Here is a 16,412-nt window from a genome sequence, read left to right as displayed (position 1 = left end):
CGTCATGCGGGTGAGACTGACAGAACTTAGTAAACAGATTAAAGGCCGTATGGTAAACTCTGAGTGTTACGGGAAAGTGAACTATTAACCAAGTCCTGACCTACAGACAAATAGGCATTTAGTTCAGAATCAAATCGTGGAACGCTGGAACCATGCATCCTGATGGATCGGCCTCTGGCATCACCTGGAAGAAGAGTGGAAAATTGAGCCTAGACAGTGCATCAGCAGCCGTATTCCTAACACCATCTATGTGAGCACTAGAGAAGTGAAAATTATGTGACAATGATAACCATACTAGTTTACGCATCAAAGACATGACCTGTGGGGATGAGGATCTACCTTTAAGTAGAATATACACCGTAGCTTCATTATCAGAAACAAACACTGACTTCCTAAACCACAGGTGACCCCACACACTAGCAGCTGCAACTATAGGGTAGAACTCGCACTGAGGACCTGCTAAAACCCGAAGACTGAAATACCTCAATTGGCCAAGCACTAGCTAACCAATGATTCTCCCAAATGGCTGCGAAACCCACTGAGGAGGAAGCATCGGAAAAAACTAGAGGCATTGTCGATACCAGGGGTGAAGAAGGATACCCCATTCCAGTTTGTCAAAAACGTATGCCACATAGCAAAATCGGCAATCGCTTGTCTATCAAATGTGACTACGTCGTTTTGGCCAGGTACAGAATTCATAGCGTCTAACAGCCTGGAAACAAAACTCCTACCCTGTGGAATAACACGCATAGCAAAGTTCAGCATACCGAGAATGGATTGCAGCTGCACCTTGGTCACCCGGGGTGAATAGGCAAGAACATGTATGGTCTGTCTAATACGTGAGAGCTTGTCGATTGGTAATCTGGCTTCCATGGCCTGTGTGTCTAGAACAATACCTAAAAAAGTCAGTGACTTGCAAGGGCCCTCAACTTTTTTATCTGACACCGGAACCGCCAGTTGCTGGAACACTGCTAACGAGGTTGTCAAGTCCCTGGGGCACACGTTACCTGGCTCAATAAACAAAAAGTCGTCCAAGTAGTGGATGACATGGGAACAGTCGAACCTGTTTTCCAGGAGCCAGTGTAGGGATTGAACAAATTTGTCAAACAACCAAGGACTGCTCCTGGAACCAAAAGTTAACTTAACAGCAAAATAATACTTGCCGCGCCACTTAATACCGTGCCACTTCCATAGCTGAGGCATAATGGGCAGGAGCTTAAAGGCATCGGATATATTGATCTTGGACAGCCACGTATTACCGCCCATACTCAGGATGACCGCTATTGCCTCATCTATGGAAGCATATTTCAGGGAGAACTCTCCTGCGGGAATAAGAGAATTTAAACTAGGTGTGTGTGCGCAGAGTAAGGGGCGGACAAATCATAAATTAAACGTAGTTTATTGCTGAATTTCCCAGCCACCAACCCCAACGGACTTACTCTCCAAACGTCAAAGGGGGACTCATCAAACGGACCAGTGACAAAACCCTTGTCTATTTCAGCTTGTATCAGGGTATCTACAGCCCCAGGGTCCCTTTAAAGCAGAACGTAAATTGTCACACTCATACGTAGCAGAGGGTAAAGTAATGAAACCTGTGTGGAAACCTGACCGGAATCCATTAATCAAAAATTGAACAAAACACTTATCTGGGTGATCAGCAAGAAAATGTTCTAAACACAACACATCTATCACAGCTAGTCATGCTTTCGATTTCTGTGGACAACTGGACTTAGGATGGGCCCTGAAAAAAACTGCGCAAACATGTAAAAGTCTACACTGGTTATAATTGCAAGACCCAAAATTGAAATTATTGCAAATTTGCGATTTACCGAGATACTTGATGGGTCTACCTAATTTGTCAATCAAGCCCGGATGTTTCTGATTCCTAGGCTGAAATGTGGATGAGGACGTGCCGGGATTTACCTCGGATGTGGAATTAACAGTATTGCACCATTCAGTGGTATGTGCGATGGATTGACACCGAGAGCAAACAGGGGCTTTAAGACCTGCAAAATGATTGCAGAAAATCTCGGTGTCAACCAACGCCCAATTGACTGTATAGTTGTACTGTACTAGAGCTGCCGCCGCCTTAGCTGAAAACGATTTATGATAGTCATAAAACGTGGATCCACCATATTTATGAGCTAATTCTGTGACTCTGTACAGATACATGTCAAGCTCTTCACGTCTATCTGGCTTGACTGAGCATAAAACGTCACGATAAATGGCGAACGCCATACTGAATTCAGCTAGTGTCAGCTTGCGACTTAACCTTACGTCTTTAGCTTTCAGAATAACCGACACCTCACCACAAGCAATAGTCTTGTTCTCGGACACATCATGAGATGCAATAAGCAAATAAGCGAGATTAACATCCTTACCATCAAGAATGTCCTTTTTCAGATTAGCCGGGATAAAATGAGCTGGCGCGATATTTGGTACGAGCATATTAAGTCCAACCGGTAATACTGAAGCCTGCGGAGTAGCAGAAATCTGAGGGGGAACGGAAGTCTGCCGAACGGCAGAGGCTGAACCCCCCCACTGGGGCCAGAGCGGGAGCCTCTGAACTCTTACACTCCAAGGTATCAACTCTAGAACACAGCGAGTTAATAAACATATGCAACTGCAAGATAGACGTGTTAAGTGTCTGCATGGACACTTCTCCATTGCTAGGACCTGCTTGATCACAGGGTCCCGACTGCTCAGAGACCAATAAGTGATAAAGTTCCGCCTTGCGGGCAGTAGCCGGGAACGGGATGCCTTTGCGGACGAGTTCAGCCGTCCGTTTAGGAATGGTCCAGTTATGAAGAGACGGGACGCTACCCAGATCCGAAGTTCTAGCGACGTTGTCCAGAACAGAAGCTGCATCTTCAATGTCTGAAGCGTGAGACATTTCTGAAAATTAGATATACAACAATCAAACCCTGACCCAAGGAAGCAGCAACAAACCAAAACGTAACTCACCTATCAGAGCAAGACAAACCCGGAAACCAAAGCTACTGCCACCACAGAAGGAGCTAAGTCTAAAAACGTAATCAGACTAGAAAGTGAAGAGTACCGTGTGGTGATAAAACACATGCTAACAGCGTGACACGTAAAGTTACTCGTGACAAACGAACCCCTGGCCCAAAGACGTGATGGGCAGGGGGTAAAGAGTATACCCAAGGACGTGATGGGTAACGAACTAAGACATGAATACCTGTACTTCCAGAAGCCCAAAACAGACCGCACCTAAAGAAAAATTGAATAAGAACCGTGGTACTGCTTAAGACAATGCCTGGAGGAACAAACTACCAACCTTGACAACTGGGTTAAGAAGGTCAATCTCGACACGAACAGGGCGCTGGATCAATGTAGAAGCTGAAGCGAGGCGAGACCACCAGAGTGAATATTGCGAGCCAAAGGAGAACCGTATGAAGAGAACGTTTACTATAACTAACCCAAAAAGTAGACTGCACATACCTGAACCGTGGATGGTGAGCCAAAACGACGATCACGGCAGCAGACGTTTAAGCCACAAGAGCGTGCGTGGACAACTGCTGAATAAAACACACAGGCATAAACTAACAACACACAGGCTAAGACGGATCCACACGAAGACCCAAAGACGAGTTGAGTCGGTGGAAAGGATATGAACTGAGCCCCAAGGGCGAGTTGGGGAAGAAAAAACAACCTGCATGATCATTAACACTTATATACATTTATGCAAATTCCAAATATACTTTCCTTTTTTTTTTTTTTTACCTAAAAAGCGACCGGGCCGAGGACGAAGGAACAGCGAACTTGCGTAAAGATGAACTTCGAGCCTAAACAGCTACACAACGTTACTGAGCTATTAAGACGATGCTCTAATGCAGGAGGTAGATTTCTAGCAAATAAACTGAAAACAGGAAAACAAACGTAAATACACCGCTTGACCGAAAATGACAAACGATTGTAAGGAACAATACTACGTAAGCAACCACGAGATCCAGAGACACTCACGACTGAGCAACTAGCTGTGACAGCCACAAAATACGACGATGAGCAAGACAGAGAGAAAATTATGAAAAATAGACTTGTAAAGAATGCAGCAAAAACAGCGAAACGAGTACGAGAATAACAGTGGGCGCCTAGTGAAACAGCGAATGAGGGTTAGAGAAAGGAGAAAAACTAAAATGAAAAAACGAGAATAACGACAAAGGTAAACATACCGCATAGAACTGAGTAGGTACAGGCGTGGAACAACACAAACAAGGCGCTTAGTGAGGCTTACAATGAAGACTTAGCCAGCAACATAACGTAAACACCTAGCCAGCTAATAGAGTAACCATAGGAGTACAGAAACAATAAACCTGCAGCGCACATCGAAGACCACGCCGCTAGTCAAGCAAACTAATTGGGGAAAAACCGCATTATGCACAACCACAACCAGTTAGAGTAAAACAGTACCAAACTACGAATAAAGTAAATCACTACGACTAGCAATAAATACCATGAAGACAGAGCCAAACAGCGGAAGGCAAACTGACCACGTGAGAACAGAGTTATAGTACCATTCAAACAGCAGAGCATACAGTAGTAGTGGGTGCAACGGGAATGTGAGCTTGAGAAGCTGAGCATACAACGACCAGTATAGCATGTGCCTGGTTAAGAAACGAAGGGAACTAGCAGCAAATGAAGTAAAGTAGTAGGGAAAAGAAATGCGGCATATAGACCAAGCAAGAAGTGCCCTTATACATATATACATGTATATCTATATATAATTAATTTCTCTTTTTTTTTTTTTTTATAACAATAACTAATGAACTAACAGACTCATGATATAAACATGACTATACGGATCAATGCACGCGGCCGAAGTGTAGAAGTGATACATGAAACAGAACGGGCATATGAGAAGCGACTACGGAATAGAAGCATAAATCTGCGAAATACACAGCAGGAACGTGAAAAAACTAATAAGGAGAAAAACAAATGTACAGCAGTGACACCCTAAAGAAGCATTCTAACCAGTAGTCAACGTGTACCGTCACTATGACTACCACCTAGAAACTACAAGACTGCATCACCTACTGTTGCCTGATGTAAACAAGCACCCAGCATGCAGAGCTGAGCAGCAGGAGGTGTGTAACGAACTGGCTGCCGGCTGAGGCTGGTGACCAGACAGAGAGCCGGCATGCGACAGGCAGCGGAACGGGACGGGAGATTACCGCGGAGCTCCGTAGGACATGAGCTCCGAAAGGTAACTCCCGCTGCCACTTCCCCAAACCAGCACCAACATCGCATAATAAAACCCCCGATATGCAGAGCCGAGCAGCCGGAAGCGCGCAACGTTGCATAGCAGCCCGCTACAGCTGCTGAAGCACAACAACACCGGCATGCGACAGGCAGGGCACGGGAGACAATCGCAGGGCTCACTAAGACGCGAGCCCCAGGAGACTCCTGCAGTCACCCCCCGGACCCGCTCCGCCGTCACCCCCTACCTAGCGTCTGAACTAACCTGAAAACGACGTTCAGCACAACCCGGCACATCACAGGAACGTCACGGACTCCAAACAACGCGAGAGCCGTGGCTCACTGAACACGGGAAGCCGCGGCTTTTGAGCGCAAGTACCGCCCCTCCCACAAACACAAGCTAAGTGACTCAGTCAATTAACCTTCGCACATATATATATATATATATATATATATATATATATATATATATATACATGTAAAGGGGTTGCACAGTAAAGGCAAACTTTGCAGAGGATACTAAGCTCTGTAAAGTGGTAAACACAATGGAGGGCAATTATCTGCCACTTCCCCTTCCCAGCCCAAGCCTCCAACCCATCTAGATTCATTTGTAACAGTGCCCGGTCCTCTGTTGTGTTATGTACTATACACAGTGCACTGTTAAAAATTAATCTGGATAGGTTGGAGGCTTGGGCTGGGAAGTGGCAGATCAGGTTCAACACAGATAAATGTAAGGTTGGTGACATGAGGAGGGAAAATCCTGTCTGGGAATATATGTTAGGATACTTTCACATGCACGTGCATATTTTCTGTTGCAAATCTGCTGCAGATTTGCTGTAGCAGATTTTGCTACCTATTGAAGTCAATAGACAGCCAAATCTGCAGAAGCAAATTGCCAGCAGAAAATATGCACGTGTTAATGTACCCTTAGGATACATTCACATGTACAGGATTTGCTGCATGTTTTTGCTGCATATTTTGTGCAGCTGATTTTGCTACCCATTAACTTCAATGAGTAGCAAAATCAGTGGCAGAAAATATGCACCAGATCCTGTATGTGTGAATGTACTCTTAAATTGGAAAACACTGGATAAGACTGACAACTCTAGCGAACAGTGTTGGGCAGCTGCTGCCAAGACAATTAAATTAATGGGGTGCATCAAAAGGGACACAAATGCACATGACAAGGAAATAATTCTACCAATGTACAAATCATTAGTCAGACCATACATAGAATACTGTGTACAGTACTGGGCACCAGTGTACAAGAAAGATGTAGTGGTGCTGGCCCAAGCCATTGTGCTGCCTGTCTGCAATTCAGGGGTTTTGTATTTCTTTTAACTTTTATGCCATTTACCGTACGGGATTAATAATGTTATATATTAATAGTTTGGACAATTACGCACGTGGCGATATGTCTATTTTTATTATGTTTACATGTTTTTTATATGGAAAAGGGGGGTGATTTGAACTTTAAAAAAAAAAAAAAAAGCACACATATTAACCCCTGCCATATTTAAACTTTATTAAACTTTTTTTATTTTTATTTTTTATTTTTTTTTTATACTTTTATTGGTCCCTTAGGGGACTTTTAGGAGGAATCATTAGATTCCTCCTACAGATCAATGCAGTTCCATAGAACTTCATTGTTCTGTGTGCTCTGCGATTATATGGTAGAGCCTGGTCCAGCCAGGCTCTATCAAATGAAGAACCACAGACAGCAGAGAAAGAGGTAAGCTCTCCGGCTACCTCTACAGTGGGTCATTTCCCCGCGATCGTGCTGCAGGGGGGTGGTCAACCCTACTGGACCACCAGGGAACATTTAAAGGTCCCTTTAGACGATGCTGTCAGCTTTGACAGTGGCTATCTAAAGGGTTAATAGCCGTCTACGGCGATTGCTGCTTGCCGGGAATGGAGCGGGCTCGAGTCAGAAGCCCACCCCATACACCCTCAGCAGCACCATGATGGACTAGGTCCATCATGGGCCCGAAAGGGGATAAAAAATCTTCTCTGGGCTGCAATTTGCTGCGCTTGTGAAGGTGCCGCCTGGGTTCAATGGACCCAGCGGGACCCATTGTAGGGTTGGCCCTGGCTGGAGAGGGTTCTAAGATGGGCAACAAGAATAATACATGGGATGGGAGGACTACAGTACCCAGAAACTAGGGTTAAAAATTAGAACTAGGATTATTTAGTTTAGAAAAAAGATTGCTAAAGGGGTGACCAAATAACTATGTATAAATATATCAGGGGCAGTACGGAGATCTCTCCCATGATCTATTTATACCCAGGACTGTATCTATAACAAGGGGGCATCCTCTACGTCTAGAGGAAAGAAGGTTTCTTCACCAGCACAGACGGGGGTTCTTTACTGTAAGAGCAGTGAGACTATGGAACTCTTTGCCAGGTGATGGTGAACTCATTACAAAAGATCAAAAGGAGTCTAGGTGCATCTCTGGAGAGTAATAACATTATAGGTTATGGATACTGGAGGACAGAACATTGATCCAGGGATTTATTCAGATTGCCATGCTGAAGTCAGGATGAAATATTTCCTTTGTCATAGGGCAATTGACCTCAGCCTTATAAGGGTTTTTTTTTTTTTTTTGCCTTATAGGTTGAACTTGATGGACTTTCACACTTTTTTTTTTTTCTCCCCAACCTTATTAACTATGTTACTATTTTGTTGAAGACCTTTTTATGCCCTGTAGTCTGGAATCAAACTCTGGACTGTCTTATTCTAGACTTCTCTAATCAGAACATTTGTAAAGTAGAACAACTTATACAAGAGTAAATTAATCACCAAATTATTTATATAGATTCTAGTTTGGCAAATCTCACTGTAGATTCACTCAACTCTTCAAAGGAACTATTTTATAAACTGATAAACCTATAGATATTTATACATAAAATATGTTCTGACCTATGATAACATTTTATTTTAAGTACCTGGTGATGGATTACTATGTTGGAGGAGATCTATTGACTCTGCTTAGCAAGTTTGAGGACAGACTACCTGAGGAGATGGCTCGATTTTACTTGGCAGAAATGGTATTAGCAATAAATTCAGTACATCAGCTGAACTATGTTCACAGGTAAGACATGTTCCTCAAGATGTCTTGAGTTCATACAGAATGCTCTGCATTCCTTATCCATAATGATTTTTTTTATGCTTGTACAGTGATCCTTCAACTTACAATGGCCTCAATATACAATATTTCCAACATAAAATGGTCTTTTCTGGACCATTGTTACTTGAAACCAGACTCCACATACAATGCTACGGACAGTCCAGATCTGCAAAACATGTCAATACCCAGAAGAACTGACCAATCAGAAAGGACGTTTCACTGGTGAAACCCCTGTATTCCTGAGGTGCATGCACTGACTGGCGGTCTGGTAGCGCCCTCTACAGTATAGGGAGGTACTACATGTTCTGTACTACTCTCTACCTGTGCCAGGGATAGCTGCTCCAGGTGAGGGCGGCTCCATGTTACTTTTTTGAGGCACTGTGTTTATTGTACAGGACTCTGAAGAAGCTCCTGTCCTCTACATAGACAGAGAGAGTGATTTACAGTTACCAGCAGCTCTTTCTTACTTTTATATGTAAGGACTTGTTTTATGTGTATTAGTTATCTACTTATTTTTCTTTAATCCTCACTTTTTCCTATTTTTGGATGACATTTTGCAGGCTTTAGAGCCAATTACCAGGTTTCCATAGAGTTCTGGTTTCAACATACAATGGTCGTCCTGGAACCAATTAATATTGTAACTTGAGGGACCACTGTATTTTATTTTCCTGGTATTATTGTATAGGTTTTCTAACCTAAATGATTAGGTCTACTTGAGAGAGCCACAAGGACCCCCTCATCTGAGACACCTTTATTCGATATAGTGTATGAATATATATTTAAACTCATTCCTTTATCCATTGTGACCTAGAGCCCTAATTTAACAATTCTCTCCATTTCTATTTATTTTGGGCACCTTGTGGTATAGGGCCAGTATTGGTTAGCTCGGCCCATTAATAAATATATTGCAGTGAGCCTACTCACGCTTTTTCTTGTTTTTCTTTTTTTGTTTGTCCTTTGAAAAAAAATGGATCCTTATGAAAACATTTAATACTGAGACAAAGGAATACCTTTAACCATAACAGAAGCCCCATTGAAAATGTTTTAATGTAACATGTTTATATGTACATAGAACTCTTTATATAGTATACAAATTAATGTTGTACAATTGTTAAGAACCCAATAAAAATCCTATTAAAGGAAAATGTATGAATCGGTTAACAGATCAGTTTAGGGGAAACAAATGAAGTAGAAGTTTGAAAAGAATAACCAAACTGTGTGAATCTTACTAAATCATTGTCTCCAGGTGCTGAAATAGTTGACACAAAGCACATACAGCAGTCCATGTATCCTTTTGATTGGCCCTTTTCTATGTAATATTCAATATGTTTTTTTTTCCCACAGAGATATAAAACCAGATAATATTCTCATTGACCTGAAAGGTCACATCAGACTTGCTGACTTTGGGTCTTGTTTGAAAATGCGTCCAGATGGCATGGTAATGAAATTGACTGCTTTTATGTTTTTAGACATTGCCTATTGTTTTACATAAATGCATAAAATGTTGGTAATTCCTATATCAATATCATTGTTTCATCATGGTTATGGGATTTTATCATATAAAATGAACAAATATAGAAAAACATGCAGAAGTGTCGGTTATTCTGAGACTGTGGCATGGTACATCTGAAATATCTGTATTGGATGTTAAGGTGAAAAAAAAAACTTTTGCATTTGCAGAACTGTGTGAACTCGAGAGCTATGTTTTATGTTATAAAGGGGTACTCCACTGCCCTGTGTCAGAAACTCCGCTCCCCAGTGTCCGGAAGTTTATTGTTCCGGACGCTGTGTCTGGGCTTCCGTGTTCAGGGCTGCCCCTCATGACATCACGCCCGCCCCCTCAACGAAAGTCTATGGGAAGGGGGCGTGACTGCCATTGCGCCCCCTTCGCATAGATTTTCTCTGAGGGGGCGGGCGTGACGTCACGGAGGGGGCAGGCGTGACGTCTTGAGGGGCAGCCCTGAACACGGAAGCCCAGACACAGCATCCGGAACAATACATTTCCGGATGCTGGGGAGCGGAGGTTCCGACACAGGGCAGCGGAGAACCCCTTTAATACTTTTACACTATGTTTTACATCTCCCTAAAAACAAAAGCATCAGACAGTTAAAATTCAACATGCCCCATACTTCTACAGATGATGTTGGGGAAGATTTGGAAGCCTTCCATACCTTTTAGGTAACTGGCTGTTCCCAGCGGGTTCCACAGACACGACACATGTCAAATGTGTATGGTACCCTTAATTAGACACGTATATATACACACACACACACACACATATCCATGTAGTTAATTTTTTTTATTTGTGTTTCATATTGGCAGAAAATACACAGACCATTTGTACATCTTTTTTTTTTTTTTTAAACTTCTTTCAGGTGGAATCCTCAGTTGCAGTTGGCACCCCTGATTACATTTCACCAGAAATTCTTCAAGCCATGGAGGATGGCAAGGGCAAGTATGGGACAGAGTGTGACTGGTGGTCACTTGGAGTCTCCATGTATGAAATTCTATTTGGAGAGACTCCTTTCTATGCGGAATCCCTTGTAGAGACTTATGGAAAAATAATGAACCACGAGGTAAAGTAAACATTTATACTGTGTTCTCTCCTTTTTTTTTTTTGCTACAATTTTAATACAATACAGTGTTTTATTGCACGATTGATAAACTGGCACTGTCAAAATAAAAATAGTAAAAGGTCTTGGAGACATATAAAAAGTTTTGATCGGTGAGGGTCTGGGTTTTCAGACCCAAACTAATCATAGAACGAGCTGGGAGAAGTGTGCACTTAGAGCATTCTTTTGAGGCTGTGTGTCATGTGACCGTGACTGCTTCATAATGTAAGTTTATGGGACCATCTTGCTCACGTTTATCTCTGCACAGAGCAGGGGAGAGAAGCGCGCTATTCTTCTCCCTCTTTCATGTGATCAATTCAGGGTCTGACTACTCAAACCCAAACAGATTAGAAAAAAATTCCCTAGGACATGTCAAAATATTTTTTTGGACAGTTACACTTTAAGCACTGCTTACATCTGTTTACTGTATTGCTCAATGGAAAGAATTCATGTGTGCATAGATTCTAGAGTTTAAAACAATTTGCTTCTTGTCATGTTGTTTCTAGAGACTTGCATTAAAATTCAAAGTTCTAAATTTATAAAGACTGTAGACTGCAGTACTTGACTGCACCAAACCAGATGTGTCCTATATTAACTCAAGAGATCACCATGTTCAGGGGTATGTTAGGACAGAAAAAAGAAAACACTAGGGTTCTCCCAGGTGTAGTATTTTTGAGAGGAATGAACCCTCCACCGCACCTATAGAGCTCTACTAATTTTGCTAGGTTGTGCTATCGGGTACCACTCTCTGGTAAGCGTGTGGTATAGGAATGTATAAACAGTTTGCAGCTTGACAACCCCTATCCATATACACAAAGGCGCAGAACGGAAACTGGTCTGAGCAAAGAAAAATTGGGGCCTTGGTCGAGCGCTAATGTTCTGGAACACACACATGGATGCTAGAGACGCCACAAATGCACAGGACTTCTATGTTTATTTAACCCCTTAAGGACCAGGCCATTTTACACCTTAGGACCAGAGCGTTTTTTGAACATCTGACCACTGTCACTTTAAACATTAATAACTCTGAAATGCTTTTAGTTATCATTCTGATTCCGAGATTTTTTTTCCGTGACATATTCTACTTTAACATGGTGGAACATTTTTGTGGTAACTTGCATCCTTTCTTGGTGAAAAATCCCCAAATTTGATGAAAAAATTGGAAATTTTGCATTTTTCTAACTTTGAAGCTCTCTGCTTGTAAGGAAAATGGATATTCCCCAAAAAAAATTTTTTTATTCACGTATACAATATGTCTACTTTATGTTTGCAAGTTTTTACTTTTGGAAGACACCAGAGGGCTTCAAAGTTCAGTAGCAATTTTCCAATTTTTCACAAAATTTTCAAACTCACTATTTTTCAGGGACCAGTTCAATTTTGAAGTGGATTTGAAGGGTCTTCATATTAGAAATACCCCATAAAAGACCCCATTATAAAAACTGCATCCCCCAAAGTATTCAAAATGACATTCAGTCAGCATTTTAACCCTTTAGGTGTTTCACAGGAATAGCACAGTGAAGGAGAAAATTCACAATCTTCATTTTTTACACTTGCATGTTCTTGTAGACCCAATTTTTGAATTTTTACAAGGGGTAAAAGGAGAAAATTTATACTTGTATTTGTAGCCCAATTTCTCTCGAGTAAGCATACCTCATATGTCTATGTAAAGTGTTCGGCGGGCGCAGTAGAGGGCTCAGAAGCAAAGGAGCGACAAGGGGATTTTGGAGAGTACGTTTTTCTGAAATGGTTTTTTGGGGGCATGTTGCATTTAGAAAGCCTCTATGGTGCCAGAACAGCAAAAAAAAAAAATACACATGGCATACCATTTTGGAAACTAGACCCCTTGAGAACGTAACAAGGAATTAAGTGAGCCTTAATACCCCACAGGTGTTTCACGACTTTTGCATATGTAACAAAAAAAAAAATTCACTAAAATGTGTGTTTCCCCCCCAAATTTCACATTTTTGCAAGGGTTAATAGCAGAAAATACCCCCCAAAATTTGTAACCCCATCTCTTCTGAGTATGGAGGTACCCCATAAGTTGACCTGAAGTGCACTACGTGTGAACTACAATGCTCAGAAAAGGAGGAGTCATATTTGGCTTTTTGAGAGCAAATTTTGGTTGGGGGGCATGTCGCATTTAGGAAGCCCCTATGGTGCCAGAACAGCAAAAATAATCACATAGCATACCATTTTGGAACTAGACCCATTGAGGAACGTAACAAGGAATAAAGTGAGCCTTAATACCCCACAGGGGTTTCACAACTTTTGCATATGTAAAAAAAATAAAAAAAATGCACTAAAATGTGTTTCGCCCCAAATTTCACATTTTTGCAAGGGTTAATAGCAGAAAATACCCCCCAAAATTAGTAACCCCATTTCTTCTGAGTATGGAAATACCCCATGTGTGGACGTCAAGTGCCCTGCGGTCGAACTACAATGCTCAGAAGAGGAGGAGCGCCATTGAGCTTTTGAAGAGTGAATTTGTTTGGAATGGTAGTCAGGGGCCATGTGCGTTTACAAAGCCCCCCAGTGGTGCCAGAACAGTGGACCCCCCACATGTGACCCCATTTTGGAAACTACACCCCTCACAGAATTTAATATGGGGTGCAGTGAGTATTTACACCCCACCGGCATTTGACAGATCTTTGGAACAGTGGGCTGAGCAAATGAAAAATTAAATTTTTCATTTTCACGGACCACTGTTCCAAAAATCTGTCAGACACCTGTGGGGCGTAAATGCTCACTGCACCCTTTATTACATTATGTGAGGGGTGTAGTTTCCAAAATGGGGTCACATGTTGGGGGGTCCATTGTTCTGGCACTATGGGGGCTTTGTAAACACACGTGGCCTTCAATTCTGGACACTTTTTCTTTTCAAAATCCCAATGGCGCTCCTTCTGTTCTGAAGATTGTAGTTCGCCCGCCGAGCACTTTACATCCACATTTGGGGTATTTTCTTACTCAGAAGAAATGGAGTTACAAATTTTGAAGGCTTTTTTCCTATTTTCCCTTGTGAAAATGAAAAATTTTGGGTAACACCAGCATTTTAGTGAAAAAAAATTTCATTTTCCCATCCAACTTTAACAAAAATTTGTCAAACACCTGTGGGGTGTTAATGCTCACTATACCCCTTGTTACATTCCGTGAGGGGTGTAGTTTCCAAAATGGGGTCACATGTCGGTATTTATTTTTTTGCGTTTGTCAGAACCGCTGTAAAATTAGCCACCCCTGTGCAAATCACCAATTTAGGCTTCAAATGTACATAGTGCGCTCTCTCTCCTGAGCCTTGTTGTGCGTCCGCAGAGCATTTTACGTCCAAATTTTGGGGGTCTTTTTTTCCTTTTACCTCTTGTGAAAATAAAAAGTAAAGGGCAACACCAGCATGTTAGTGTAAAAAAAATTTTTTTTTACACTAACAGGCTGGTGTAGATCCCAACTTTTCCTTTTGATAAGGGGTAAAAGGAGAAAAGGCTTCCCAAAATTTGTAGTGTAATTTCTCCCTAGTACGGAGATACCCCATATGTGACCCTAAACTGTTTCCTTGAAGTACGTCAGGGCCCCGAAGTAAGAGAGCGCCATGCGCATTTGAGGACTAAATTAGGAATTGCATAGGGGTGGACATAGGGGTATTCTACGCCAGTGATTCCCAAACAGGGTCCCTCCAGCTGTTGCTAAACTCTCAGCATGCCTGGACAGTCAGTGGCTGTCCAGAAATGCTGGGAGTTGTTGTTTTTCTCCGTTTTGGAAACACTGCCGTACAATACGTTTTTAATTTTTATTGGGGGGGGGGACAGCGTAAGGCGGTGTATATGTAGTGTTTTACTCTTTATTATGTGGTAGTGTAGTGTAGTGTAGTGTTTTTAGGGTACATTCGCACTGGCGGAGGTTTACAGTGAGTTCCCTACTAGGAGTTTGCGCTGCGGCGAAAAATTTGCCGCAGCTCATACTTGAAGCAGAAAACTTACTGTAAGCCTGCCCGTGTGAATGTACCCTGTACGTTCACATGGGGGGAGCAAACCTCAAAACTACAACTCCCAGAATGTACTGACAGACCGTGCATGCTGGGAGTTGTACTTTTGCAACAACTGGAGGCACACTGGTTGGAAAACCTTCAGTTAGGTTCTGTTATCTAACTCAATATTTTCCAACCAGTGTGCCTCCAGCTGTTGCAAAACTACAACTCCCAGCATGTACTGATCGCCGTTGGGCATGCTGAGAGATGTAGTTATGCAACAGCTGGAGGGATCGCAACTACAACTCCCAACATGCTGGGATTTGCAGTTTTGCAACATCTGGAGAGCTACAGTATAGAGACCACTGCAAACTCTGGCCCTCCAGATGCTGCAAAACTACAAATCCCAGCTTGCCCAGACAGCAAACAGTTGTGTGGGCATGCTAGGAGTTGTAGTTTTGCAAGATCTGGAGAGCTATAGTTCAGAGACTACCATATAGTGGTCTCAAACTGTAGCCCTCCAGCTGTTGCAAAACTACAACTCCCAGCATGCCCAAAGAGCTGTCTGGGCATTCTGGGAGTTGTAGTTTTGCAACATCTGGAGTGCTACAGTATAGAGACCACTTTATCGTGGTCTTGGACTGCAGCCCTCCAGATGTTGCTAGGCAACTTACCGGCTTCCGTCTGATCCAGGGAGCCTGCTGCACGACATCGCCGCCAGCCGATCTCTGACGCCGATCGTCGCCCGCAGCTTCCGCAGATAGGAAAGTGGACTCCGGCACCGGTCCTCTGTCGTTTCCCCGTTCTGCCCCGCCTATTGTGGGTGGGCAGAACGGGGAAAACGAAAGTTAACCCCCCCGCCCCTGATCTGCTATTGGTGGTCTCGTCTCTTATCTCATCTCGTCACTCCTATCTCTTCAGGGGGATTGTGGGTGTCTTAGACACCCGCGATCCCCCTTATATTCCGGGTCACCATAGACCCGTAATGACCCGGAATTGCGCAAATCGCAAGTGTGAATTCACTTGTGATTGGTGGCGATCGTCGACATGTGGGGGGTCCCGGGACCCCCCTCGGCGTTTGCCTGGGACGCCTGCTGAATGATTTCAGCAGGCGTCCGGTTTCGCAACCCGCCTGGCGATGCATCTAGCCTGACATAGGGTCCGTTCAGGACCAGAAACTCGTTGCTGTATTGCCAATAAATCTGATTTTTGGACATTTGATATGTGTCCGTTCATTTTATGAACCGACAATGGGATTCAGCAGTTACACACTCCTTCCTCAGGTACAAAAGAAATCAAATTCTGGCATTCTGATCCGGCTCCACATGCTATTGTGGCATGTCTCCAGGGGTAGGACATTCCAGAACACTGGTTTTTAAACAGACTTCTGAGAATTTAATTACTCTTCAACAAATGGTGCAAATAACTAAATGTAAGCATGCGTTCTATGCATGGTACTGACTTTTCAAGCTGCTTCAGTTACCAGGGCAACCACATACT

The 16,412-nt window shown here is 42.8% G+C and overlaps 1 protein-coding gene across 1 annotated transcript in view; it reads left to right on the top strand.

Annotated features, from left to right (window-relative positions):
* The first annotated feature begins 3,793 nt into the window (after positions 1 to 3,793).
* Positions 3,794 to 16,412, top strand: part of LOC130311863 (serine/threonine-protein kinase MRCK alpha-like) — a 61,785-nt gene continuing 49,166 nt past the window's right edge. Inside the window, exons 1-5 of the mRNA XM_056552534.1 lie at positions 3,794 to 3,860; positions 3,942 to 4,090; positions 8,161 to 8,309; positions 9,690 to 9,783; positions 10,721 to 10,921. Of these exons, the coding sequence (XP_056408509.1) occupies positions 3,794 to 3,860; positions 3,942 to 4,090; positions 8,161 to 8,309; positions 9,690 to 9,783; positions 10,721 to 10,921 (660 nt within the window). The remainder of the gene's footprint in view (positions 3,861 to 3,941; positions 4,091 to 8,160; positions 8,310 to 9,689; positions 9,784 to 10,720; positions 10,922 to 16,412) is intronic.

The sequence above is a fragment of the Hyla sarda genome, unplaced genomic scaffold (genome assembly GCF_029499605.1).
Source record: "Hyla sarda isolate aHylSar1 unplaced genomic scaffold, aHylSar1.hap1 scaffold_1683, whole genome shotgun sequence".
Classification (NCBI taxonomy): domain Eukaryota; kingdom Metazoa; phylum Chordata; class Amphibia; order Anura; family Hylidae; genus Hyla; species Hyla sarda.
Note: the sequence above shows the minus strand (reverse complement) of the source record. Positions and strands in the feature narration are given on the sequence as shown.